This window comes from Arctopsyche grandis, chromosome 8 (assembly GCF_051622035.1).
Source record: "Arctopsyche grandis isolate Sample6627 chromosome 8, ASM5162203v2, whole genome shotgun sequence".
In the NCBI taxonomy this organism is placed as follows: Eukaryota; Metazoa; Arthropoda; class Insecta; order Trichoptera; family Hydropsychidae; genus Arctopsyche; species Arctopsyche grandis.
The window spans coordinates 31,404,768-31,432,484 of NC_135362.1; the positions used below are offsets into that span (position 1 = coordinate 31,404,768).

Genomic DNA, 27,717 nt, shown 5'->3' on the forward strand with positions numbered 1-27,717 from the left:
TTTTATTTGCCGGGCCGATAAATGGTATGTAAACTGGACAACTCGAACCAATATGTATGTACATATATTACACATTAGGGATTGCAATTTACCATCAAATTTCATTCACCGATAAACGCTAAATAACTTCTCCTATTACCGTTTTTCACCGGTAAATGGAGAAAATAACGTGGATTAGACAGCTGTATGTGGTTATTTTTCTTAAAAACGTTAACCTACATATGTAGATTGAGACGTAAATAACACTTGAGCAACAAAAAAACTGGAGTGGAAACTAAACTAACTTCCACTGGAGTGGAAACTAATCAATCTTTACTAAGTCTGACGTATTAAATTCGAATATGACAAAAGTGAGTATTGGTATCAATAGTCAGATGTTTTTTTTCTATTGAATGTGATTTTATTGCTCTGGAATATTTATAATTAATTGTTTAGCGAAATTTAAAAGTCAAAGATATACTTTTTTTACACATCGTTTTAGTAATATAAGCAGCTGATATTTACTGCCTATCATTCCACTCAAAATTTTAGTCATTTTATAAATTTAATACTGATTCCAGCCTACCCAATCCACAATACGCCATTTTCATCGATTTTTAATGTAATAGTAATAGTATGAACTTAATAATTACCGATGGCGAAATTTAGGCAATTTACCGGTAAATCGGCAATTCAGTCCCTATTGTACATGGGGGTAGTCTAAAGTGAGTAGAAATTTTGACCAAAGTCACCCTCGTGAATCTTCTTTTTGCACGATATATTCTACCCATGTACATAATATGCAAGTCACATCCGTGCTATCCCATTCTAATAAAGTTCTGTGTCCTAAACTTAAACAAGGTAAAAATTTTAATTAATAACTGTCGTTATTATCGCATTTCAAGCATGAACATAAATATGCATACATGAAGATTTTGACGACTGATAAGATTATGGCTAAAAAATCCAAAAACCGCAGTCAGTTAACTATCGTATAGCATGTGGTTTTTAATATAGTTTTTAGAATCATAGTTACATCCATATATGTATATACGCAATAAATAATTTTAGCATTTACCTCAAAATTATTTTACTGGAAATAAAACACGGAACGTGAACTTTATGGAACAATTTTCTCACTAAATAATCAATATTTTATAGACATATAAAATGAGCGGTCATATTTGACCTTTAGGTTAATGTCTGGCGGTGTTACAACATCTAGTAAAATAAATTGTAGTCATTAAACATTCATAAATGACATAACTACATATATATGTATATAAGTAAAAACTGCTTTTTATATTTGTAATGTATAATTTATAAATTAATAAAGGTATAAACACAGATTACCTAAACACAATCTGCTTTAGATCGTCGACTTTAGAGAGTCTTTAATTCATATTATATATTAGATGTATTATGAGCATTTATAAGAATTGTAAATAGGTTTTTGAGCTATTTTTCCTATTATGCTATATATTAACATTCGAATAATATAATACTATGATTACTAAAAAAATTAAATTAAAATTGTAAAATAGAAAATGATCAGTACATCAGTAATTATTATTATAGATATAAGATGTATTGTGTACATAATTTAGTAATAATAAAAAGCATTTAAAAATCAAAAATAAAGAAATTAATAACATAAGTTTAGAGAAAAAAATAATTTCAATTCCGTCCTTTCAAGTAGTCAAAAGAAAATCACCGAAAAAAAACTTTCTCTAGAGAATTTCACTAAGTTAAAAATAATGAAAATGTATAGCATGGTAAACTTGCCATGCTCGAAATGAAATATAATGTAGAATTAATCATAAAAATATAAATTAAATCTATTTATATGTACATATGTATATAGAGATCTAATTTAGCATTAATATGACCCTTAGATGATTCCATGACTTGTATATTTGTAGATAAGTTATACTCGATCAATTGTAAACATCCTGTAAATCAATTCAACATATGCAATTCGTGAAATCCAACTTAAGTGGAACAAAAACAAGTTGAATTGGCGATTGATAATATGTACATACATATATACATATACCAGCGTGATAATACATATAAACCCGGCAGCGTGGACTAATACATAGTTAGCATATAATGCTTTCAAGAGGAGTGATCAGTTCGATTCCCACTAGTAGCTGTTGGCCAGACTTTGATTTGTGACTCCAAGTAGATCATTTTCATTGAAACGGTTCCTGTAAATTAGCATTTCCCTTTCAATTTCTTTTGAAAAACTCAAGCTATTCGACGTCTTGAGATTCGCAAATTTATATAATAAAATGCTGCAAAAAATTCTCCATAGATGTCACTGTGGACGATGTTTGTGTGAATTCGCATTGTATTAAAATGCTTGTATTATTGTATGTATTGTATCTGTATTAGTACACTCGTCGCATTGGATCGATCTTTAAAGGCGAGTGTATGTACATGTTCGATTGAAATAAAATAAAAAAATATATAAGACAATCTAATTATTTATATTACATACATATAAACAATTATACATCCCTTACGTCACCAGATTGCTAGTGCGCATATTTTATACGAATTTACATTATAATACAATCGCAGTGCGTACGCGTGTATTCAATTTGATCGAAAATGTCGTGTATTGACCACCCCTGTGTTTTTCTTAATAACACTGGATTTAGGGGTGAGTGTGGCGTATTTATTGGACGCGATTTATCATATGAAATGCCCCGAACAGGTCGCCGGCCATCGCATACAAAACGGTCTGATCAATGACGCGTTGTGGGAAAATCTCATAGCTTTTCAACGTTCAACATCACAATTTTTTTATTCATAAAAAAATCAAACATCAGAAAAACATGGATTCGGCAACAAATGTTGAGCATATCGTATTTATACAGATATCACAACTCGTAACATGATTATCTTCGAGAAATTGAATACGAGACGTGTACACACAATCTTATCGGCCCGTTCACAATATCGTACAATTGGAATCTATGTATTTATGTAATATATTTGCATTGGGTTTCCTCGTGAAATTCAATTTTATTTATGCTGCGATCCACATATGCTGCAGTTTGAACATTTCGGTGCAATTTGACGTGCACTTAATGTTCGCAAAATCTGCAGCGATCCTTTGTTATTCGTTCGTATGAATATTATTCATACCCGGTGAGTATTTTCGAATGAAATTTTGCGGTCGAGCGATCGCCGCAATATACGAAAAGCGATAAATGGCGATTTAAAACACGAAATAGCAATTCGGCAAAAGGGGAAAGCTCCTCAGAGCAGTTTTCAACGAGCGTATCGTACGACTGGCCATAAAAAAGCTCTGAATTTGAAATCAAAAACTTAAAACTTATGATACACCGACACACTGAGCTAATTTGACATTTCAGTTTAACTGCAAAACTACAAAATATTAACTCGAGCTATAAAAAGAATCCGATATATCATTTCTATCCTAGAAATTCTAATAAAATGGGTCTCGAATTAATTAAACTCAGCTTGAACTTGAAAGTTGCTGCCTAAGCAATAAACAAATATTAACAACTTTATTTATATAACAAATATTTATTTATTTAATTTATTGTTTATAATAATAACAGTTTGCCCCAAAGCGTCACACTAGTTTGACAAAACAAAAGAAAGAAAATAACAAAATAAAAACAATAAAAATTCCAATCATTCATCTCATTCAAATAGTCTCGTGTTGAATCTCAAGAACCTAACCAGCTCATCAACATGACAAATTTTTATTTTTATTTTATTTTATTGTTACAATCAATATACACTCGTCATTACAGATCGCTCCAATGCGACGAGTGTACGATAACGGTCAGAAATAAAATAATACATATACAATCAGAATACATAGCATATAACAATTAATCAGTACAGAAATAATAATCATAGATACATCTATGGATTATTTATTTTTAGATTTTTGTCTACAATTATTATTACAATTTTTATACATATAATAAACACGAAATTATAGAGATGTCTATAGATTTCAGATTACTGTGCATAACTTTTACAAATTATACACACAGATTTTGTGACAACAGGAAATGAACTAATACCAATTTTCAGGAACCGTTTCAACAATGATCAGATGAAATTGGCAAACTCTGATAGAGAAACGATCGATTTGGAGTCACAAAACCCCCAAACCTAACCAGCAGTTTGACGAGTACTCGAACCTTCGACCTCAGTGGTGCTAAATACATACGCTACCATTAAGCCAAACTGCTGGCTTAATGGTAAAATGAACAGGTTTAAATGCTCATCAATCACATTAAGGAACCAGATAGCCTTTTTTTTTTAAATATAACACACACACATTTTTTCTAGATCATGAAAACGTGATCAGTAATCGATTCTGAGTTCGAATCAGTCAAAATCTCGAGTTCGAATTTTCGCATGATCACAAAACTTCATCTATTGTTACTACGTACATAGATAAAGTAAAAAGGGCACGTTTAGCTGCCACCAGACCGTCAACTTATTTGTGAATCCACATTACACATATTGCATCGAAATTTTTCATAAGAAAACGTCATGAGAATATGATAATGAGATACAGGTTGAACAATCTTCTTTATTCGCATATTTTATTAAGTAATGCGCTTAAATAAGCAATCGCGATATATATGTAGCCCGAAATAATATATCGATTATTAAATATTATGACAATAATTTTACATATAAAATAGATATTTCGTGGAATAATAACACAAGCTGATCATAATCTTCGGAACAGATTCAAAGTGTCAATGTTGCAAAATGGCAGCTGCTTCATATACGCTAAACCGACCTAACTGACGTTTTGCGTGTGGTGCATCGTGCGGGATGAAACATTGACGTTTTCATTTTGAATAATGCATAAATTGGTACTATAACAATGCTCGTCACCATTTTAGATTTGAAATTTCCCGCTAAAATCTATAAATCATACGTAAACGCGTACAAGATTCGTAAACTACGGTGTATTCGTGTGTTTTGAATGGTATAAAAAATTACGATGACAAGTTAAACGCAAAATGTCAAATGTTACTACATATAACAAATACAAAGGAAATCAGAACACGCAAACAAGATAACAGAAAGAACACGCAATTTTTGTGCAAAACTGAAGCGAACACATCCGCCGGAAAGATGAAGTTCAATTTTAACCGCAGTTTATACTAAGTAAGTATACATACCGATGGTTCATAGTTAGCCAATGTCTTATCAACACTGTTTATTCCCAACTACAACAAATATCTTTCCAAGTTTATATATGTACGTAGAAAACGTTTCGATTTTACGACTTGAAAACAAAATTTGAAACACGAGGATATAAATCTGAAATAGTTTTGGAAAACATTGCAGTTTACATCGTAGAATATTATTAGTACTAAAATTTTCGTTATTATAAAATAATAATAGAAATTTTAAACAAAAACGGTATACATATGTACGTGCCAAGAGTCATCCTTGAGATTTTCCCAAAACGTGTTATTTTAATCACAAATTGTATATATGTATTACATATATTATTTACGAAAAGTTCACTCGTCGGTATGTTATGATTGATTTTTTTCACAAGCATAACAAACAATTCGAGGTCAATACATTCAACTATGAATGAAAGCGTCGAGAGTGAAAATTGTAATGAAAAAGTCCCGGAAAATGCTTTAGAAAATATATTTTATTTTTAGATAGATATGTATATACCAGGAAGGCTTGACAGGAAGACCCCAATGCACCTTCCTGGACAATTAATTACAAAAAATGCAGAATTTTATTATTACATAAATCACTGTATTTCCAGAAGCCGAAGAACACGAAATAACAATTAATTAATTAATTACATAATTAATCTATTGAGACATCTATGGTTTTAGATTTTGTATATAATTTTTACAAATTATACACACAATAAATACAGAAGATTTGTGACAAGAGGAAAGATGATTTTTGCCAATTTTGAGGAACCGTTTCAACAATGATCAGATAAAATTAGCAAACTCTGATAAGAATTGATCGATTTGGAGTCACAAATACCGCCAAATCTAACCAGCAGTTTGGCATATCGAACCCACTGATCACTTAGTGCTAAACATATACGCTACCATTAAGCCATACTGCTGGCCTGAACATGTATGTATAAAAGAGCATTGTATAAATGAAATATTTAAATAATAATTATAATTCTAAACTTTTCCAAACGTACTATTTTTCCAGAACTTTGAACTACATACATATGTACATCAATATGAATTTCAGCTTTACCACTTCCGGTATAAAGACATTGTACTTTGACCACATTATTTGCGTAAGTTTGATGGGAACTTCTTCGAAGCATCCACTTGGGAAGTGATTATTTGCATGAATTTATACCTAATCAATCACCTTTCGGGGTAAGAATTCGATGATTTTACTATTGTATTTTTTCCCAAGCGCCACTTTTCCATAAAAGCTTATTTATTCATACGTAGCATGTATTTGACGTAAAAGTATCCCAGGTATTGAAGTTCACAACAACGACATTCAGACCTTATTTTTTCTGAGAAGGTTTTGATTAGTTTCACCTTGTTTCAAATAATACATTCATATTTTTCCCATGATGCCATACAGGTTGCCCCAAAGCGACACATATGGTTTTAAACTTACACATACATGTGTATGTATGTATATACATACATACATATGAGCCGTTATATTTTAAAGTGGCGGAAGTCTTATTTTCAGTTCCAAAAACACTATTTACATATGTTTGACTTAATTCACAAATTGCTATCACTTCTTTTAATTCGATATGTTCGATAGAATCTCGAAAAGCAAAATAAACGTATTACAGGTCATCAGTATTTTTAAATATTGTTAAACGCAAAACATTTCTCATAAAGAACATTTCTTGAAATTAAGAAAAGTGGACTTTCAATTATAACGACTCATATATAAGAAAATATAGATTATAAATTTGAAATTATATTCAAATAGGGTAACAAATAGTCGGAAAGTCGATAGTCAACTTTTGGCAAGGAACCGTTTCAACAATGAAATCAGACAAATTGGCAAACTCTAATAGGATTGATCAACTTAGAGTCACAGATATCCAAGTCTGACCAGCAGCAATGCAGAAATACTCGAAATAAATTCTTTTCAATCGAGACGAAAGCTAAAATCGAGACATTATACTCACAGACACATAAAACGCTCACGGGACATAACGCTCACGCGATTTGCTAGCGTTTTATCTGTGAAATCATGTCCGTGAGTCTTATGTCGTATGAGAGTTCTGCCGTGTTAGCGTTTATGATGTCCGTGAGCGTTATGTCGTGCACGTTGTGTCGTTGAGCGTTTGATCTGTGAACGTTTTGTCGCGGAACCAAAATCGAAGGCTCGAGCCCGGGACCTCTCGGTGGTTAGCAATTCTGAGCTATTCTACTATCTACTTTTTTTTCTATTTGATTAATTAAAATCAAGCCTGGAGTTGATATTTTTATCTTATGTATGAATAGATGAAATTTTGTGATCATGAAAAAATTTGACGTCGAGATTTGGATACTAATCTATTCATGATTACGTTTTATGATTTTTAGCTAATGAAACGCTATTATTTTTAAATCAACTGGAAATGGTATCATCCCTTATCGATATTCTATTTTTGATTTTTCTTCCTTATTTTTTTTCATCCCCCAATTCACTCAGTTGAAACTTTTATACAACTTTGTAATAATGAATGTTCGAGGAAAATTTTTAGCATTTCCTTTACTGAAAAAGGGCAACGGAATAATAAGTAGCTACATTTTTTTTATGAGTAAATTATAAAATAATAAAAAGATTTGACCGGCCTGAATTAAAACAAAACTTTCCATCAGCTGCAACGATACTCAAAAGTCCGTCCCAAAAACCAATTAAATATTTGACACAATCAAAAATCAGATCACGAACGATTCCGTGATTTATTCAAGAATTGTGGTATTAAAATAATACGATTAAAACAATTTAAAAAAAATCCCTTTTCAAAACATTCGTCCATTGATCGCCATGATGACGCAAATTCAACGACAACTGTATATATGTAATACACGTACGTAATTGTAAAACCGCGAAATATCCTATTGTTCATTATTACTCAGATAGCAATCAATCAAATTTCACAACAAATTCGATCATCGTCGCCGCATGATTAATCGAAACGAGACCAGCCGCAGTCCAATACAATAAAATCTATTATTTAAATGGAGGTACGAGACTTTTTCGGTTACAAATCCATTAGTTGTATCGCACACATATGTACATACAGATGTATATTTCGGGTATGAATATTGGTCCCGATCGTATCCGTCGCTTGTGGATGATTTACGGTCCATGCAGCAGCGGTCGTCTGTTGGGTTTAACCATATGCCATATTTTTCACACCCACGCACAACTGTGATGAAAATGTCTTCTGGCGCATACTGCTGGGCAGAGCAAACCTGAAACAGCCCCTGAAACCGGTTGGATCAATAATCGCCTGTGAGAGACACGAACCAAGCACATTCTACCGTGCCAAGACAAAAGCTTTTTGTTTTCGAAAACGACGACCGAATGTCGGAGAGAATTCGACGAAATGCTGAGACTTCATTAGCTCCAGCATCGATCAAAGCACTGGCAAAAAAAAATGAAATAACGACCAAGTCACTGCTAAAGTTTGGTCGTGCTCTAAGAAATTTAGGCACATAAGGTACAAAAAATACGATCTAGACTTTCTTCATTCTGTATAAAATTTTTGATAAGAATCACAGGAAACAGGTTGTTTTTTCAGGTGCCAGAAAGCAGTATATTCAAGATTGTGACATAAAGTCAAAAGAGACCAGTATACTTATCTTCTTCTTCTTCTAAAGATTCGGTGATTACTAGTCAAATGTGAACCGGTCACAGGACAACCGGTCGCTCTAGATCGGTCACACGTGATCACCCGTCACACTAAAACTGGTCATGAGAAAACTGGTCACACCCTAAAACTGGTCACGAGAAAACTGGTTGAAACCTCTCCATCCAACGTTAGATCATCGGTGTCTGTTTGCATTCTATATTTAGTGTACTAATACAAATACAAAACGATCACTACAAGCATTTTGATGCGGGGATTACTTGTAAAATGTGATCCGCTAACAGGATAATAATTTTTTATTATTATCGACTAGACCGATAAAAATCTCGTTAAAAAAAGTAATTGCGACCAATTTTGCGAGCAGGTTTCTTGCGACCAACTTTCCTGTGTGACCATTTTTCGTGAGACGGGAGATCCGCGCGAGCGATTTTCGTAGCGGCGGTTATCCTATTAGCGATTCAAATTTGACAAGTAACCTGTTTACCAAGTATTTTATACAATCCGAATTCTTACAACCATCATCCACAGTGACATCTTTAGAGATATTTTTGCTACATTAAATTATATAAATTGCTGAATAACTTGAGATTTGCAAGAGAGATTAGAAAGGAAATTCCAATTTCACAGGAACTGTTTCAATGAAAATCAGAAAAAATGGCAAACTCTGATAGGAAACGATCGACCTGGAGTCATAAACCAAGGACTAGTCAACAGCTACTAGTGGGAATCGAACCGTGACTAATCTGCTCGAAAGCATCATACTAAGAACTAGCCCACGCTTCTGGTTTAAATACATTCAAGTAAATTCGTAATAGTAAATAAATTTTGATATTTTATTTTTAAGCAATTATATTTATTAAATTAAGATTTGGACCATTTGAAAGATTGGATAGTGACTTAAAAAAACCGTCTGATCGCATTTATTAAGATTTGGTTGGTCTGTGTTGCCAATGAATTTGTCAATTTGAGATAGCCACAATTGATACCGAAAATATATACCGGTATTGAAATACCTAGTAAGTACATAAATATATAGCCAGCAATATGGCTTGGTGGTTGCGTTTATGTTTAACACCGAGAGTTTACCGGGTTGGATCCCGTGCTAATCTTTAATGCTGATGGTCAGTCTTGGATATGTGTGACTCCAAGTCGATCACTTCCTATCAGAGCGTGCCAATTTATCTGATTTCATTGTTGAAACGTTTCCTCCATCAAATTGGTAAAAACTATGTCACAAATATCTGAATTTGATTTATGTACAATATGTAAAAAATTATATACAAGTCCAAATTCATTAATTAAATCTGGATTCATTAATTAATTGTTAATTTTCTGTTCCTTAGCCTCTCGGAATACAGCGATTTATGTAACAAAAAATGCTGCATTGGGGTTTACCTGTTAGGCATTCCTGGTATATAACTATGTAAAATAAAATAAAATAAACTTACATACATATGTAGTTAAAATTTAGTCAGTAAAAATATCTCATTTAATAATTGAATTAATTTTGAATGATAAAAGTAAACTGAGGTGAGCTATGTTAATTGTAGTTTACTAACATACATAGTTGAAATTGAATTGGGTTTAGTCAGGTTAAGTCGTATTTCAAACGATCTTAAATTGTTGCATTTATACCTATGTATGTATAGATAATATTAGGTTATAAATTTGTTATAAATCGCTATGTTATAAATTTGAAACCAATATAAATTTCTATTATATATTTCCGATCTCTGTCACTTTTTCAATTTTAATGTAACATTATTACTTAATCCCTGTAATTCATTTCTAAACTAACTACTACAACGAGAATACACAAATTCCTACACTTTTTGACAAAAAATCAAAATGAAATACGTCAATTTGAGCTACAAAAAATAAATTATATAAGATATTTTCTTCAGAAGATTCCATTAACAGATTGCTAGGAAACTTTCCGAATTGAGAATAGTTGAGATTCTTCGACGACATTTGTCTTAACTTGACGAACACTAAGACAGTCACTTATCTTATAAAAATATTAAATATTTAATTCGTTTTACTAACACTAACAGTTGTCAGCATATCATGCTTTCGAGCGGAGTGGTCACGGTTGGATTCCCACTAATAGCTGTTGGCCAGAGCTTGGTTTGTGACTGCAAGTCGATCGTTTCGACAATTTATCTGATTTTCATTGAAACAGTTCCTATAAATTGACATCTCTCTTGTAAATTTCAAGTTATTCAGCGTCTTGAGGTTCGCCAAATTCTATAAAAAAAATGCTGTATAGATTTGTCCATAGATGTCACTCTGGATGATGCTTGTATGAATTCGCATTGTATAAAAATGCTTGTATTAATTGTATCTGTATTATGATAGGTTTCGTCGCTTTGGAGCGATCTGTAAAGGCGAGTGTACATGTTCGATTGAAATAAAAAATAACTTAACCTAACCTATCATAATTGTATGAAACAAGAAAATATATCTTTATTTATAGTCAGTCCCTCAAGTATCCGAGTATCGTGACCTTCTCTATCGTGATCTTCTCTATAAACGGCATTTAGAAGTGCATTAACGAAATAAAAGCCAAATAACTCGTCGCAAACATATTTTTGACAGACGATCTTTCATATGCAAAATTATATAAGTGACATCTATTACGACAATTAATTTTAAGCCACACTCTGTTCGTTGAAAATTATTATTTTTAACGTCAACTTAATGAAATTCCACGAAGGACTTCAACTCGAAAAAAAGGGCTACCAACATACATACATTCCTAGTACATATGTACTACTGGTCATACCAACTGCTAGACATAACGATTACAATTATTGTCCCACTAAATTTGTCGAATGACGTCATAAACGTCCACAAAAGGTTAACTATCAACAAAAGGTTACGTTATACGTACATACATACATACATAACGTAACATAAACGTACAATTAATAACGAAATGAAACCTGCACGAGACCTACAAAAATAAATATGTGGTTATTAAAAGAATACACAGATAGTAAATTAATCAACACAGGTGTTAATAATGTATAAAGTCAAGTAAATACATAAATGTTTTGTAACACGAGAAATGCTGAAACAATTTGAGGCATATGTATATTCACAAAATATTTAGTTCACCAAAAATTCTGTCGGTTTCTCTATTATAAAATGTATGGATAATAACTACCCTTGGTTATTTATATACAAGCAAATTTATTTTGGGAATGACGGACTTGGTCAGTCTTGAATCTCGTCGTCGTATTTTACTATTACGACACATGTTCCTTGTTCTTCGTGGAAATATTTATAATCCACCAATTCTTAGCGAATTCACTTTCTATGCACCAGAAAATTATTTTAGAATTCGCAAACTTGTTCTGTTGTCGCCAATTACAGCGAAAACTAACTGTCTTTTAAATACTCCTATATGCACAGACATAGGGCTTTTTAACCATTTAGCCGATCATACGGACATTGACATATTTAGTGTTACTTTTGGTCGGTTTATTGGATCCATTCAGAAGATTGTGTTTCCTTAATTTTTACTATCATTTCTGATTTTCTTTTTTCTTTTATTGTTAATTTTATATTATAAGATTTCATTATATGTTTTTATTATGTAATTTAATTAAATGGGTTTAACCTGTATAAATAAATAAATAAATATGAATTCCAAACCTACATTGAATTTAATCAAACAGGTTTTCCTATGGAAAAATTATCTTTTTTTCAATAAAAACCAATTCGTTTCCTCTACGTTTGTGATATAAGCAAACTTTTCATATTATTATAAACAATTACATTACTAATAATGTGTCACAGTTCATTTACGATATCGCATTATTCAACCGCTCATTATAAATGCAATTTAAACGTGTCCATCGTTCTAATCGGGTCGAATGAAATGACTAATGGCAACAGACGATGTACACAGAATCTCATTAAAATAATAAACCATTAATATCAACATAAAATATTTATAAATATCAATATTGAAAATATACTGTACACAAATCATTAGCACGATGTATTTATACATTAGTAGCTGAACCCGGCATGTGTTGCAATTCCCGTTCCCGTTCCCATTTGTCTGAAAAATGCAGGCAGCGAAAACATTTGAAATTATTCAATTGTTTGTTTATTTTACCCTAACATCGCAGGTCGCAACGCGAAAACATTTGAAATTATTGCGTTGCAATGCCACTCATTCCCGTTTTTCCCGTTTCTGTTCCCGTTTTTGGTCGATTTTCTTTACAGTAAACTTCCCGGACATGTATACAACAAATCCTGAAAGTTCCATCGTAATCGATTAAGTGGTTTAGGAGCCTATACGAGACAGACAGACAAACTGACATTCATTTATATATATATATATATATATATATATATATATATATGTATATATATATATATATATATATATATATATATATATATATATATATATATATATATATATATAAATGAATGTCTGTTTGTCTCTCTGTCTCGTATAGGCTCCTAAACCAAAAATATATATATATAAATCATCATCATCATCATCATCATTTACAGCCATTCGCCATCCACTGCTGGATGAAGGCCTCTCCAACACGCTTCCACTCGTCTCTGTTTTGCGCAACACTCATCCATCTCATTCCGCACATTTTCCTAATTTCGTTCACCCATCTTCCTTGCGGTCTTCCTTTTACTCTTTTGCCTTCTCTCGGGTACCATTCAAGCACTTCTTTTGTCCACCTTTCGTCCATCCTCCTAGCTACGTGACCCGCCCATTGCCATTTCAATCTCTTCACTCTATCCACTATGTCCACTACCCTTGTCATATTTCTCACCCACGTGTTCCGCTTCCTGTCTTTCCTCGTTATGCCAAGCATACAGCGTTCCATACTTCTTTGAGTGCATTGGATTTTATTTTGCATCTTGGCGTTCAGTGTCCAAGTTTCACATCCATACGTCATCACTGGCAAAACGCATTGATCAAAGATCCTTTTCTTCAGGCAGAGTGGCATTTTTGATTTAAAAACAGCATTCATCCGTCCAAATGCACTCCACCTTAATTTCATACGTCTCTTTATCTCTTCATTTTTACTACCAGACATGTCAATTATTTGACCTAAATATAAATAATTATTTACTACTTCTACTGGTTTATCATCTAAGGGGATGCTATCAGGCATGCAATAACTATTGAACATTAGTTTAGTCTTATCTACGTTAATTTTTAATCCTACTTTTCTACTTTCCCTGTCCAGCTGTGTTAGTCTGATAAGTAGGTCAGCTGAATCACGAGCTACTAAAACTATATCGTCTGCGAACCGAAGGTGACTCAAAAAGCGACCATTGATGCTTACTCCGGCTGTATCCCAATCCAATTTCCTGAAAACTCCCTCAAGCACCGCATTGAATAACTTGGGCGAGATTGTATCTCCTTGTCTTACTCCTTTTCCTATGCTAAATCTATCTGTACCTGAAAAAATTTTAACCGAAGCTGTGGCATTCTTATATATTGCAGCTAACAGTCCCACATAGGGTTCCGGCACTCCCTGTGTTTTTAGAGCGTTAAGTACTGCATTATGACTAACTGTATCGAAGGCTTTCTCATAATCGACGAAACCTAGGCACAATGGCCGTTGATATTCGTTGGCGCGCTCGATTAGTTCGCCAACTACTTGGAGGTGGTCCATTGTGCTGAAATTTGCCCTAAACCCTGCCTGCTCTATAGGTTGGTTCTCGTCGAGGATATTCTTCAGCCTTTCTGTAATAACCTTCGTGAAGAGCTTGTAGACCGCTGAAAGTAGACTAATGGGTCGGTAGTTCTTGATATCGCTTTTGTCGCCTTTTTTGTGTATTAAAATGATAGTTGCGTTATTCCATCCTTCTGGTATAGCTTGGTTCTGGATGCATTTGCTGAAAAGCCTAGCTAAGATATTAATTAGGGGGGGGCCGCCACATTTTAGTAAGTCAATGGGAATATTATCTTCCCCTGGGGTTTTACCGTTCTTTGCAGTTTTTAGCGCGGCCTCTACTTCGCTAGGCAATACTGCAGGAACCCTTTGGCCGTGTGTCGATTCCAGAGCGAGGAATTGGCCGTTGTCGTTCTCGTATAGTTTTGCATAGAACGTGTAAACTCTGTCTATGATTTCTTCTCTATTCCTAATTATTACTCCGCTCTCTGATCTGATTGCGATCATTTGGTTTTTGCCTAAGAAAAGATCTTGTTTGCACTTTTTCAGGCTACGGTTATTCTTAATGGTATTTTCTATTAGCTTGCTGTTAAAATCCCTGACATCCCTGACTATTCTCTTTTTAATTTCCTTATTTACTAGATTGTATTCTTGCTTATTATTATCCCTATCTAAATTCCTTTTATGCTTAATTAGGTTTTTTGTTTCCGCTGAAATTTTGCTTAATTTAATCTGTTTCCTGAATCCACCTAATTTCTTACCTGTTGAGGTTAGAACCGAACTAATTACAGTGTTCAATTCCTCGATGTCTGCTTCTGGGTTTAATTTCCCGTATCGATTTCCAAGTTCGAGTTCGAATTCCTTTTTCCTAGACCTTAGTTGAGCGAAATCTGGAGAGTTACTGCATCCTTTTATTAATTTCCTACGTTCGCAATTTATATTAATGGCCATCTTGGCACGGACTAATCTGTGATCGCTACCTATATCTACTTTACTTAAAACACTAACGTCTTTAACGGAGTGCAGGGCATTTGTTAGGATGAAATCGATCTCGTTTCTGTCTCCTTTAGGACTCTCCCAAGTCCACTTATTGTTGGTGTTTTTCCTGAAAAATGAATTAGTGATAAAGAGCCTGTTGTGTTCTGCGAATTCTATGAGGCGATCGCCTCTGTCGTTTCTTTGGCCGGTACCAAAATTGCCTACTGCTCTTTCTGTATTTGCCTTTTGTCCTATTTTTGCGTTAAAGTCGCCCATGATTATTTTAAAGTGGTGACGGCTATTATCGTATGCGTCCTGTATTTTTTCGTAGAAGTCTTCTATTTCCACGTCTGGGTGGCTAGATGTGGGAGCGTACACTTGGAAGATTTGACAAGTGTACCTGCTCGAGATTCTTAATACTATATAGCATATACGTTCCGATATGTCGCTTATTTCTATAATATTTCTTTCTATTCTCTTATTGATAAGAAACCCTACTCCTCCTATTCTACCATTTGGTAGCCCTCTCCAGTAGAGACAGTTACCACTTTTTAGGATTATTTGGTTTTGCTGTTTTCGTCTTACTTCACTAAGTCCTACTATATCCCATTTGATATTTTCTAATTCATTCTCTAATGCAAGCACACTTCCTTCACTCGATAACGTTCTTACATTGTACGTGGCTAAATACAGGTTTCTATTAGCTAAGCTATCATCCATCGTCACTCTTACCTTGTTGGAGGTTTGGATATTATTTTTCTCGCATTTATCCAAGATGTGTTGAGAAAAAGGCGGTACTTGAGAGAGATTTCATTCAAGGAGTGAGTTCTTACCGCCATAGACTCTTCTCTGTGGTCAGCTTTGACAGATAGTCATCCTAGGTATCACTTGGATCACTTATGAGTTATTACATGCCATTTAACAGGGTTACTTTGTAAGTGAAAGTAGTTAGTTATGATAATAATAGATTAGCAATTGTTATACTACTTTTTTACAGATCTTTATCGTGAGACGCCTCTTTGGAGACAACGGATTTATATATGTGAGTGCGGTTTGCAATTTAATATTTTAATAATAACTTTAGTAAAGAATATAAAATTACACGAATTACTTTAATATAATTTAAATATGAAAAAGAACTGATAGACAGTTGGGAAACACCGTTTCTGTTTGCTATTATTCTATTAAGTAAAGTTCGTTAAAGATTTTTGGCTGGAAGCAATTATGTGGAAGATTTATTGCTTCTGTGGGACCGACTTGACTGACGAAGGACCCTTTTTTTGTATTCAGGTAAGGAGATGTATCTCGTTCGTATATGCTTTTGCTCAGATTTGACACAAAAATTAGCACAAAATTTTTCGAAATAACTGATATAAAACCGCTTTTTACGACCGATTTGCTGTTTATTTTTACACTTAAATTATACTAGGATGCAATTAGTAAAATAAGTGATTAGATGGTTAAGTTTTTAGATTAAATTTCGTGCAATAGCCGGGTTTAAGCGAGTAATAGCGGGAAGAACGCAGAAGCACATCTTCCCCGCATGACACGAAAGACCGAACTCATATATATAAATATATATATATATATATATATATATATATATATATATATATATATATATATATATATATATTATTTATTATTATTTATTTATTATAATTATTATTATTATTATTATTTATTATTATTATTTACTATCAGTAATAGCCGGGTTTAAGCGAGTAATAGCGGGAAGAACGCAGAAGCACGTCTTCCCCGCATGACACGAAAGACCGAACTCATATATATATAAATATATATATATATATATATATATATATATATATATATATATATATATATATATATATATATATATTATTTATTATTATTTATTTATTATAATTATTATTATTATTATTATTATTTATTATTATTATTATTTACTATCAGTAATATTTATATATTTACTTATGTATTTATTTATTTATTTTTTGTTTACTATTTTTCAATACTTTTTTTATTATCTATATATTATTTATATGGGCGTTGGGGATTGCACTATTCTCCTCATCGTCTGGAATAAAAGCTATTATTATTATTATTAATATTATTATATATATGTAGATTTAAATTATATACTATAATATGTACATATGTATGTAGAGAATGAATATACGTATGCATGAATAAGACATAACACGAATAAGCCGTGGGAGTCGTTGAAAATCGAATTACAAATGTACATCTCGCGAAATTTTCGCGCACCGTGAGTGTACAAAAGGCATTTATTTACGAACATCAACAACCGTACTCGGATTACTCGGGAAATTCTCGAGAATTGGGCAGCTTTCTCGTTCCGTGCGTAAACAAGTCATACGAGCATTCGAGAACCACTGTGGAAGAAAGTTTTCCCAGTCGCCTGAATTACCAGGAAAGGACGTGAGACCGCACACTTCGGTGTTTAGAAGCTGGCGAGGAAAAAGTCGACTTCGACTTGGGAAATTGAGTTCGGAAACTGTAGAATTTACTCCGGCGAACGATATGTATGAAAATACTCGATAAACTTTTGATATCTATCTGCTGGAGATGAACACGGTAGCAATTTCGAACCAAATATATACATATATATTAAACGAAGAAAAATTCGCATTCGACTCGAGCACCAATTATCAGTACATTTAGAAAAATTTTACTTCTCATATATTATTTTTTTTGTTATTTATATAAATACTGTAACGTATACTAAACAGAGCCGCCGAGTAATTGCGATCGGATTAGACCGGGTAGCGTCCTGAGAGACCGTGTGACCGGGGTAAGTGGTTTTAAGGATTAGCGACAAGCTAAGTGCATGAAAGATAAACAATGATTGCACTTCTCATACCGTGGGAATACATATCCGAATACGTGACTATACAGTAGGTAAACAGATTAGACGTCCTGAGAGATCTACCCCTTATAAGGCGATATCAGATCATTCTGGACGGAGCACTGGCAATGCGTGTTCTCCTTAATCATCAATAAATGCTGTGATACGACTGTTGGCCTTTTACTTGGATCCTCCACCCACCCCTACGCAACAATACCTTCCAAATTCACCCCCTCCCCTAAAAATTGACTTATATGTAGAGCTCAAAAAAAAAAAAAAATTTTGCTATACATCGTCAGTCATATAATCAGTCATTAGACAGCAGTATGGCTCAGTGGTAGCGTGAATGTTTAGCACCAAGTGATTATTGGGTTAGATCCCGCTATACTCCTGGTTAGACTTGGATGTTTGTGAGTCTAAGTCGATCGTTTCTTATCAGAGTTTGCCAATTTTATCTGATCATTGTTGAAACGGTTCCTTAAAATTGACAAGAAAAATCTTCCTACCTGTTGTCACAAATCTTCTGTATTATGTATGTACAATTTGTAAAAATCTATGTACAAGTCTGAAATCCATAGATGTATCAATGGATTAATTATTTAATTAATTTAATTAATTGTTAGTTTCGTGTTCTTCAGCTTCTCGAAATATGTACAGTGATTTATGTAATAAAAATTCTTCCTTTTTTTTAATTAATTATCCAGGAAGGCGCATTGGGGTCTTCCTGTTAAGCCCTCCTGGTATATATCTATGTAAAATAAAATAAAATAGACAAATCTGAAGTCACTTGCTGTCAATTTTAGCGAATCAGTCATATAAAGTTCTCGTATAATATATAATTTCGAAAGATACTTTCTAAATATGTAAGTATATAAGGTTTGTTGGGAACATCGAAAACATATGACGACGATATCGACATCGTTAAATATTATATTTTTTCGATTCAAATAAATTTAATGACAAAACAAACGAATGTTTACTATTAGATTTTTTTGCCATGTTTAAGCTGTTTTTATTACAAATACCGAGTGAAGCCGGGTAAAAACACTAGTATTATATATTTATACCGCCTAACTATTTCAATAAGTTTATAAGGTAATAAATAAAACACTGTTAATATTCATTTTAAATCAATCTTCATGTGAAATGGTAAAGTAATCCAGTATTTCATCCATTTTCATTTTGTTTACCATTTTTATATGCATATATAAAAAACAGATACGACGTATGTTTGTATGTGGGTATGTATGTATGTGGCAGATGCGTCGAAAAGTATGGAGATTTCAAAAAAACAAATTTTAGAATACCAGAAGTATACATACGTCATGCATAGGGATGTGGCGTAACGAACAGTTGTGTCGAGGAGACGCGGGGAAGATGGGGTGTGTGAAGCGTCTGACATGTGCTCCTGATATTGAGCCCCTTTATTGAAACGGGTGACGTCAGCGTCAGATGTGCTGCGCGGGGGTGTACACATATACACACATCCTCGAAGACACACACACACACACACATTCATTCATCATTTCGAACGGGTGAACGGGTTAGATCGGCGAGCGTGTAAGGCGCGCACTCAAATTTTTAGTAATAATAAGTGCGCACGCCTATAAATTACCTTACAGTATATTTATATATAACTTTGTTTTAATTCGTGTATCAATTCCATTCCGAAGCCACCTGTTGAAACCAACGGGCACAACACTACTATTCAATAAAAATAAATACATAACCGACCCATACAACGTTTGGTAAAATAAACGAAAATAACGAATAATCGGTACGTGGGAAGGTCAGAAATAATAACCGCAATGTTTTTCCACAATAATAATTATTTTTTCGCGTACCCCTAAGGGAAAACCCACCTTCGGTTTGGAAACGCTGCTTGGTAATACTAAATAATTCAGGCTTACGTAAGAAAGGCAAAGAATAGCTATGTCTTTAGATAAGCTTTTACATGGAAATAAAATATGAATAATAATAAAAAGAAATATCTAAATCACTTGTATGTATTTTAAATTCTTAGATAGGAGTCATTAGGTTTTTCACGACCGTGTAGCTCCACAGCTCGGTTTTTCAATACGAGCATGAAAAAACAGATCAAAACATTTACTTGAAAGTAAATTACGAGTGTAAAGTTTTAATGTAATAGATATTGAAACATAAAAATTGACTTTTATCTTTTAATGCCGTTTCGTCATCCGTGTCTGGCTTGTGGTAATATGTAGTAGATAGTGAAAGACGAAAATAAATCAAAATATACGTACAAACGATCCGTTAAAGAAATGTATGAAGTGAAAATTTAACATACTTGACTTAGATTTTTATGGTCGAAACATAAAATCCCACTAACAATACTGAAATACTCACAAGTACCGTAATAAATCGTAAATCCAAGGAAAGCCACAAGCCAACAATTTACAGAATACACAATATAAACTAACCGAAACTACATCTACATTCTAGACAGTATGTACATACATATATACTATATATAAGTACACACTATCAAATGCTTGAATGTTTTCGATTTGACACGATTTCATCTGAGGAAAAGTTTCAGCCCGAAATAACTTTTAAGTGGAAAACTCTAATTTTTCACAATCGAAGAGGACGTGTAAAAATTACCATTTTATTGTAAAACATTTTCTTTTTCAACATTACAATAAAATAAAAGAGTTCCTTTTAAAAGCACGATGTCTTAAATCATTCCTTGTATACAGCTATTGCGGTAGGATATTGTGTTATTGCGGTTTCCTTTTTAGATAAGTGCAAATATTCATCAGGAATAATTCGTCATTAAATGATACACTTAAATTAGGCACTATCAAGTCTTTCAATTTGTTAAAGTTACTAAGGAAAACATTGTTATGAAAAGGTAGAATTATATTATTTATTATTTGAATGATTTTCAGACATAAACCATAAGAAATGAAATGTGATTTACTTCAGCTTAGTCACTGTCAGTAACACGAGAGAGATAACTAAAGCATTAGTGCTCAATAGATAGATAAGACGACATTAAACAGAACGTGAATTCCAAAACGTCAATTTGAAGTATAAATTGTGAAAGCAACCGTATTGTAAATGTGTACATTTACAATACGTTTGAAAATAAATTTCCATGCACATTTACATACAGAAGGGTGCTTTGGAATGGACGAAAAATAAAAATTGCGAAAAGACAAAAGAATAAGAGAATTATCACTGTCTCCAGAGACGTTCGGAGAGGTCGTTAACTCAACAAGTTCGTCACCATCTCCTAAAGTTGACTCCTAAAAACCCACTTTTTCCCATTAACGAAGTGACCGTAAAGTAGAATAACGATCAATAAAAACAAACATCATCCCAGAAGACAACAAAGACAACGCGAAAACAAAGCATAAAAAAATATATATTTAGAAACATCTAACAACGTTTAGCCTCAAATCCAAGTATACATAATATTCCTATCTTATCTTGAAAATACTATACGAAGTATATCTAAAACTACAACTAAATGTACGTGTCAACATGCAGTTTTACTCCACTCTAAAATCATACTTATAGGTGTGACTTCGACAAGCGATCGTTCTTATCGGACCATTATTGGAAAAATTCCATTATGGCACTTCACTAATCAGATTGAAAAAAATGATGAAAAGAAAAAAAGCTTTCACGCCAATTTTAAAATACTCTGAAGACATTGAACGTCGATTAATATCTATAGCCTACGCAACTCTATGTAAGATTAATTAATCAATCATACGTCCAATTAACAATTTGGAAACCTCAATGTATGCATGAACGTCAAACATTACTCCCGAGACTGAAATTTCGGTCGTGTTTCATATTAGGCAATAGATAGTGTCAAACTAAGTCATACTTCACTGAGCAAACAATTCCAGAAACTATGTAGTACATATACATATATGTACATATGTCCAGTGGTGTAGTGCTAAATAAAAAAGAACCAGGGGGTGGTGTTTAATTTTTACGACCCCTCCGATTTTTTCATTACTTAAAAAATATCCATCCTAATATTGGTAGTTCAAATATTTATAGAAAAAAATCAAATGCTAATTAACAAATATTCTTGTTGAAATAATGATTTTTTTTTTATATTTTATAAAAACTTCCTTCCATACATCTTCTTCAACATCTTTAATTTTTCAAACCCGTGTTTGTGTGTCAACAGCAATATTTGCTTTTAGCAATGCCAAAGCCATATGTATGTCAATAGATTATGAAGTTTTAGCATGTGAATTTAGAGATGACTATTTATTTAAGCTGAGTTCCCTTATTTTATCTAATGCTCAAATGCGCATGGTTAATAGTTCATATAATGTTTTTAGATAAAAAAAAAGCCCACAAATTTCATCAAAACGTCTTTTAAGTTATGAATATACTCAGATTACTTTTCGGTTGTGGTCACCAAATGTTAGAACGAGAGACTGCTCACAATATTTGGTATACAAAAATGAAATATTGCTTATTTAATTAATAATACACGAGGAAAGCGGTAAAGCCGATAGACCCATGGGGTTTAACTTAATATAAATAATAAAATAAAAACAAAAATAATCATAACAATAATAAGATGAAAGAAAAAAAATTAAACATGAAAAAAAAAAACGAAATAAGAGAAAATACCAAAATATAAAACAGAATAAAAATATCTGAGACGGGAACATAATAACTAAAAGAAGGCAAAAATATAGAAAAGATATTGGAAAAGAAGAATTACAAAAATCTTCAAGCTTAAGAAAGAATTCTAGCTTGTTTTTAGAAATATTAAGGTTTTCAGAATTTACTACATTGTTGGGAAGATTATTCCAAACTGTAACTTTATTGACATATAACATTCCCTCTTTTAGTGTTAAGATGCACACATTCAGTGATTTAGTCAGAGATTGTGTACATAGTCACATTGTACGAGTCATACCAACGTACATATGTATGTATGTATGTAGTTCATTCGTCATACTATTGTATAATAACAATCATAGTTCACCCACTCGGAGACGATTATCTTTATCACAACTTCTGACCATCTAACTGCCATTATAAATTATTTTCGAAATGATAAACAGCTATAATAATAGCACAGGACACGACCAATTCAAACATTCGACTAAAACTTTCGATTAAAAAAGGTAATCATATAATTTTTCTATGCTCAAACTTAGTCTTATATAGTCTTATATACATATGTAAATATATACATAAGTACATATATGAGTTCCAGTGGATCCGTTATTTTTGAAACGTATGGAATCTATGGTCGATTTGGGTATTACTTTTGATTCTCAACTCACCTTTCACAACCACATCAAGACATTCGCTGAAGTTTCCTTTCGTCGACTCGGATTTGTCTTGACATATGCTAGGCCATTCTCCAACCCTTTATCTTCTCGCTTGCTTTTCAATTCGCTTGTGAGAAGCAAGCTAGAGTATATATCGATTGATTTGTATTGACTTTTTTATTCTAAAATACTCGCAAAAGACTAAGCTCAACTAAGTATTACTCGACTAAACGACTAGCTACATACACATGTATGTATGTACGTATGTATATGTTGATCGGTTTTAACTCATTTGAATTCTAGCAAGATAATTGGCAGCAAGTAAATCCGACGATTGAAATATACCAAAAGCAGAACTGGAATTCAAACCCATATAGTATGTATGTTGTGAGTAGGATTGAGTTCTAAAATATTATATAATGTTACTCAACTAAGCGACTGGTAACATATACATATGTACATACACAGAACGGACTTATCATTAAAATATTTAAATTCAACCATCGGATTTAAGGTCGATTTAACTTTAATTTAATATGTGCGTGCGAATTTATGAAAGGAAATATTCAAAATGACCTCGAGCGAAACCCCAATTTATTTTACGACTGAAAATTTGCGCCCTCAATTTGTTCCAAAGTGCAAAAAAACAGACTACTAATGCGTGACTGAAAAATGTGTTTCGCGATAGAGCGTATTTCGCACTCGCCACTTTTAAACCGAATCGGTTAATTACAACTTTTTAATATTTTTAATTGTTAAATCCGCGAACGAGCATGTCGGATTAATTGCGGGATTAAAAGCGAATTTCTCGCCGGGGAACAATCGCGTAAACACCAATTTAGCCGACATAGCACTGAGCTCCAGAAATGTCTCGCAAAGCTGGGCCAAGAGAAATAGGTGTTGTTTAAAAGCAATAATTTATTCAACGGAAAATCTTCGACGCAAAACTTGCGGCTACACAAAAGAGATTTCATTTGGGATTATTTTTCCGAGAGGCACCGCAAAAAAAAAAGGTTAAGAGATAAATTGGAGTAGATTTAAAAAGAGATAAGCTCTTTTTACGTTTGTTGATTTCGATTCCGAAGTGGTAGCACAGGTGACGGTAAATACGAAGGTATATTTTACCTCAACCTACGTTCATTTCACATATAAATCATACGATACATGAATATCCATGTATGTACATACATATATGGTAGCATAGAGAAAATGATCCAGAAGATCTGAATATTTTATTTCGAATGTGGTCCGCCAAATGGGAAAATGCTTGGGAGCAAGTGTTCAAAATTCCAATTGAGGTCAGTTAATATATGAAAAGTTATATTTGAAAATGGCTTAAGTCCATTTTTCTACATTTCGAGAAATATCTCGCAAAACATTAAATATAATGTTTTCCGTTTAACAATATTTAAAAAATACTAATGGACTGTAATACGTTAATTCTACTTTTCCTAGATTCTGGACATAACGAATTGAAAAAAGTGATAACAAACAGTGAATAAGGTCAAACAGGAAGTGTTTTTGAAATTGAAAATTGGACTGAAATTTGGAAAATTGGACAAAAACATAAAGATAAGATCCACATGCACGCAAATTTATTGCCTGTTTCTTTAAGAAAATACATATAATGTACTAGGGATTGCAAAATACCGTCAAATTTCATAAACCGCTAATGGGTAAATGATTTTTCCTTCTACCGGTATACCGGTATATACCGGTAAATGATAAAAAAAAATTCGTGGATTAGATAACTGAATGTGGTTACTTTTCCTAAAAACTTTAACTTACATATGTACATAGATTGAACCAAAAATAATTAAAAATAAATCTCAGGTAAATAATGTCATTAAAGTAAATTCGTAACAATAAATAAATTTATTTTATTTTTATTTTTAACCAATCATATTTGTTTGCTTAAAGTTCGGACCATTTGAAAGTTTCGAGCATACATAATTGAAACAGCCGTTTGGTCGCATTTATTACGATTTGGTTGGTTTGTGTTGCCTGTGAATTTATCAACTTATAATTTTATTGCCACATTTAACACTGAAAATAAACTCCAGACAACCTAATCCACAATACGCCATTTGCATCAACTTTTAATGTAATATTATACAATTAAATGCGTCATCAAAAAATATACCAATCACGTACATAAAGTAAATCTCATTTAAATTGTCAATTATGCCCTCCATTTAACCGATCAGTAAAAAAAAACATTTGGTAGTTAAAAATAATTGATCAGTGAATATAATAAATGATCAGTTGCTATGCGATCAGTTATTAAATAGAATGATAAGTATTTAAATAATATGAGCAGTAATTAAACCAAAATTATCTGTATATAAAACGAAATGATAAGATTTTAAAATAAATGGTCAGTTATTAAATGAAACGATCAGTTTTACGCATTCTGACAGATGAAGTAGAGCCAATGCTGCCACATCGGATCGTTTTCGGAGCGTTTCTTTGTTTACGCCGAACCAAGCGGTGATAAAATCTAACATTCACTGGTGTTTTGATTTCTCGCTTTTCTCCTGGACTTTCAACTGGCTTTCTTTCACTTGCTCACGCTATTGGCTTCCTGATTTTTGTTTTTTCCCTTGGACTGACTTTTTCTCGGATATGTGTTTGACCCGGCTTTAACAACTTGAACATCGTTCATAAACAAATTTTGACCCCCTCTCCTAACCTAATCTTAAATGAATTGGGCCAACACCAACTTAACCTAACCTTAAATAAATAAGTGTTGGCTGCTAAGATATGCTAAAAATATATTACGATGTGTTTGGATGTATGTATATTACGGTATGTGGACCATGAGGAGAGTGGGAATGGACAGTAGCAGGGCGGCGCGCTATCATCCAACTGTCAAAAATTATAATTTATTTTATTTTAATTATCAGTTATATGATTTATCTGATCACTTATATAATTAATTACTGATCGAAAAATGAATATGTACTGATTATTTAACTGATCACTTAATAAATTACTGATCATTAATCTTAATTTTTAACTAATCATTTTAACCAAATAATTAGTTCCCGTTAATTACACTGAGCAACAAAAAATCACGTTTTTGAGTTACCAGAGCGGAGACTAACCAATCTTTACTAAGTTTGACCCACTGAATTCGAATATGATATTGATTTTTGTTGGTGGGTGATCGTTTACCAGATATGAGCGTTTAAAAAAATCCGCGATTTTTACAGTTTTTTGGCTTTTGCGGTCTTTAACTCAAAATTTAGGATTGTTACGCTCAAAGTGAGTATTGGAATCAATAGTCAGATATTTTTCCTATTAATTGTTATATTTCATTGCTTTAAAATACTTGGCTAGTCTCCGCTCTGGTATTTTTTTTTTTGTTGCTCAGTGTTATTATGTTGTTGATATAACATTCAACCTTTTTAGTTGTGTAAAGACATGGGTTATAAAGAAAGTGACGAATATTTCAAAATATTTGAAGTGAATATATACCTATATACATATGTATATATGACGAATATTTTAAGTGATATGTATATGTAAGTACTAAAGAAAGTGACGAATATTTCGAAATTTCCATTGACGGTCGAAACGTGTCGTACAACATCTTCAGCTCATTCTACACATACACATATATTTTACAAAAGACAATTCACAAGGTAATAGATAAAGAAACATTAACGTAATCGCTCACCTAAATGTCCACCATATGTCAAAGCACATGACGTTCAACCAGAAAAAACTCACCATGAACGACAGATAAATGATGAAAGCTACAACAAAAACGAAAAAGTAATGCATTAGTTCCGACACAACAGATTACAACAATACAATATAAATTCCTTTCGGCACACTGAACAACAAATATATAACACATAAAAACATTGGCTGATTGCGTATGTTATATACATATGTACGTGTGTGATAACCTTTTAGCATATCGCTCACGTGCAATTATTCTGAAATTTGAATCCCACATAAGAGATACAGCGATGAAACATGTACTCGGTAAGAATTATACCATCTGTGCTTCATCTCTTAAAGCCTCAAAGTTTATTTCGTTCGTATACATTTCGTTTACGTAATGCTTTTCGTGCACGTGTGTACAATAGTACA

At 32.7% G+C, this 27,717-nt stretch overlaps 1 protein-coding gene across 1 annotated transcript in view; it reads right to left on the reverse strand.

Annotated features, from left to right (window-relative positions):
- The window catches only part of LOC143916085 (G-protein coupled receptor Mth2-like), an 81,914-nt gene that overhangs the window by 42,992 nt on the left and 11,205 nt on the right, over window positions 1-27,717 (reverse strand). The window contains exon 4 of the mRNA XM_077436983.1: window positions 27,296-27,374. Coding sequence (XP_077293109.1) covers window positions 27,296-27,374 — 79 coding nt within the window. The remainder of the gene's footprint in view (window positions 1-27,295; window positions 27,375-27,717) is intronic.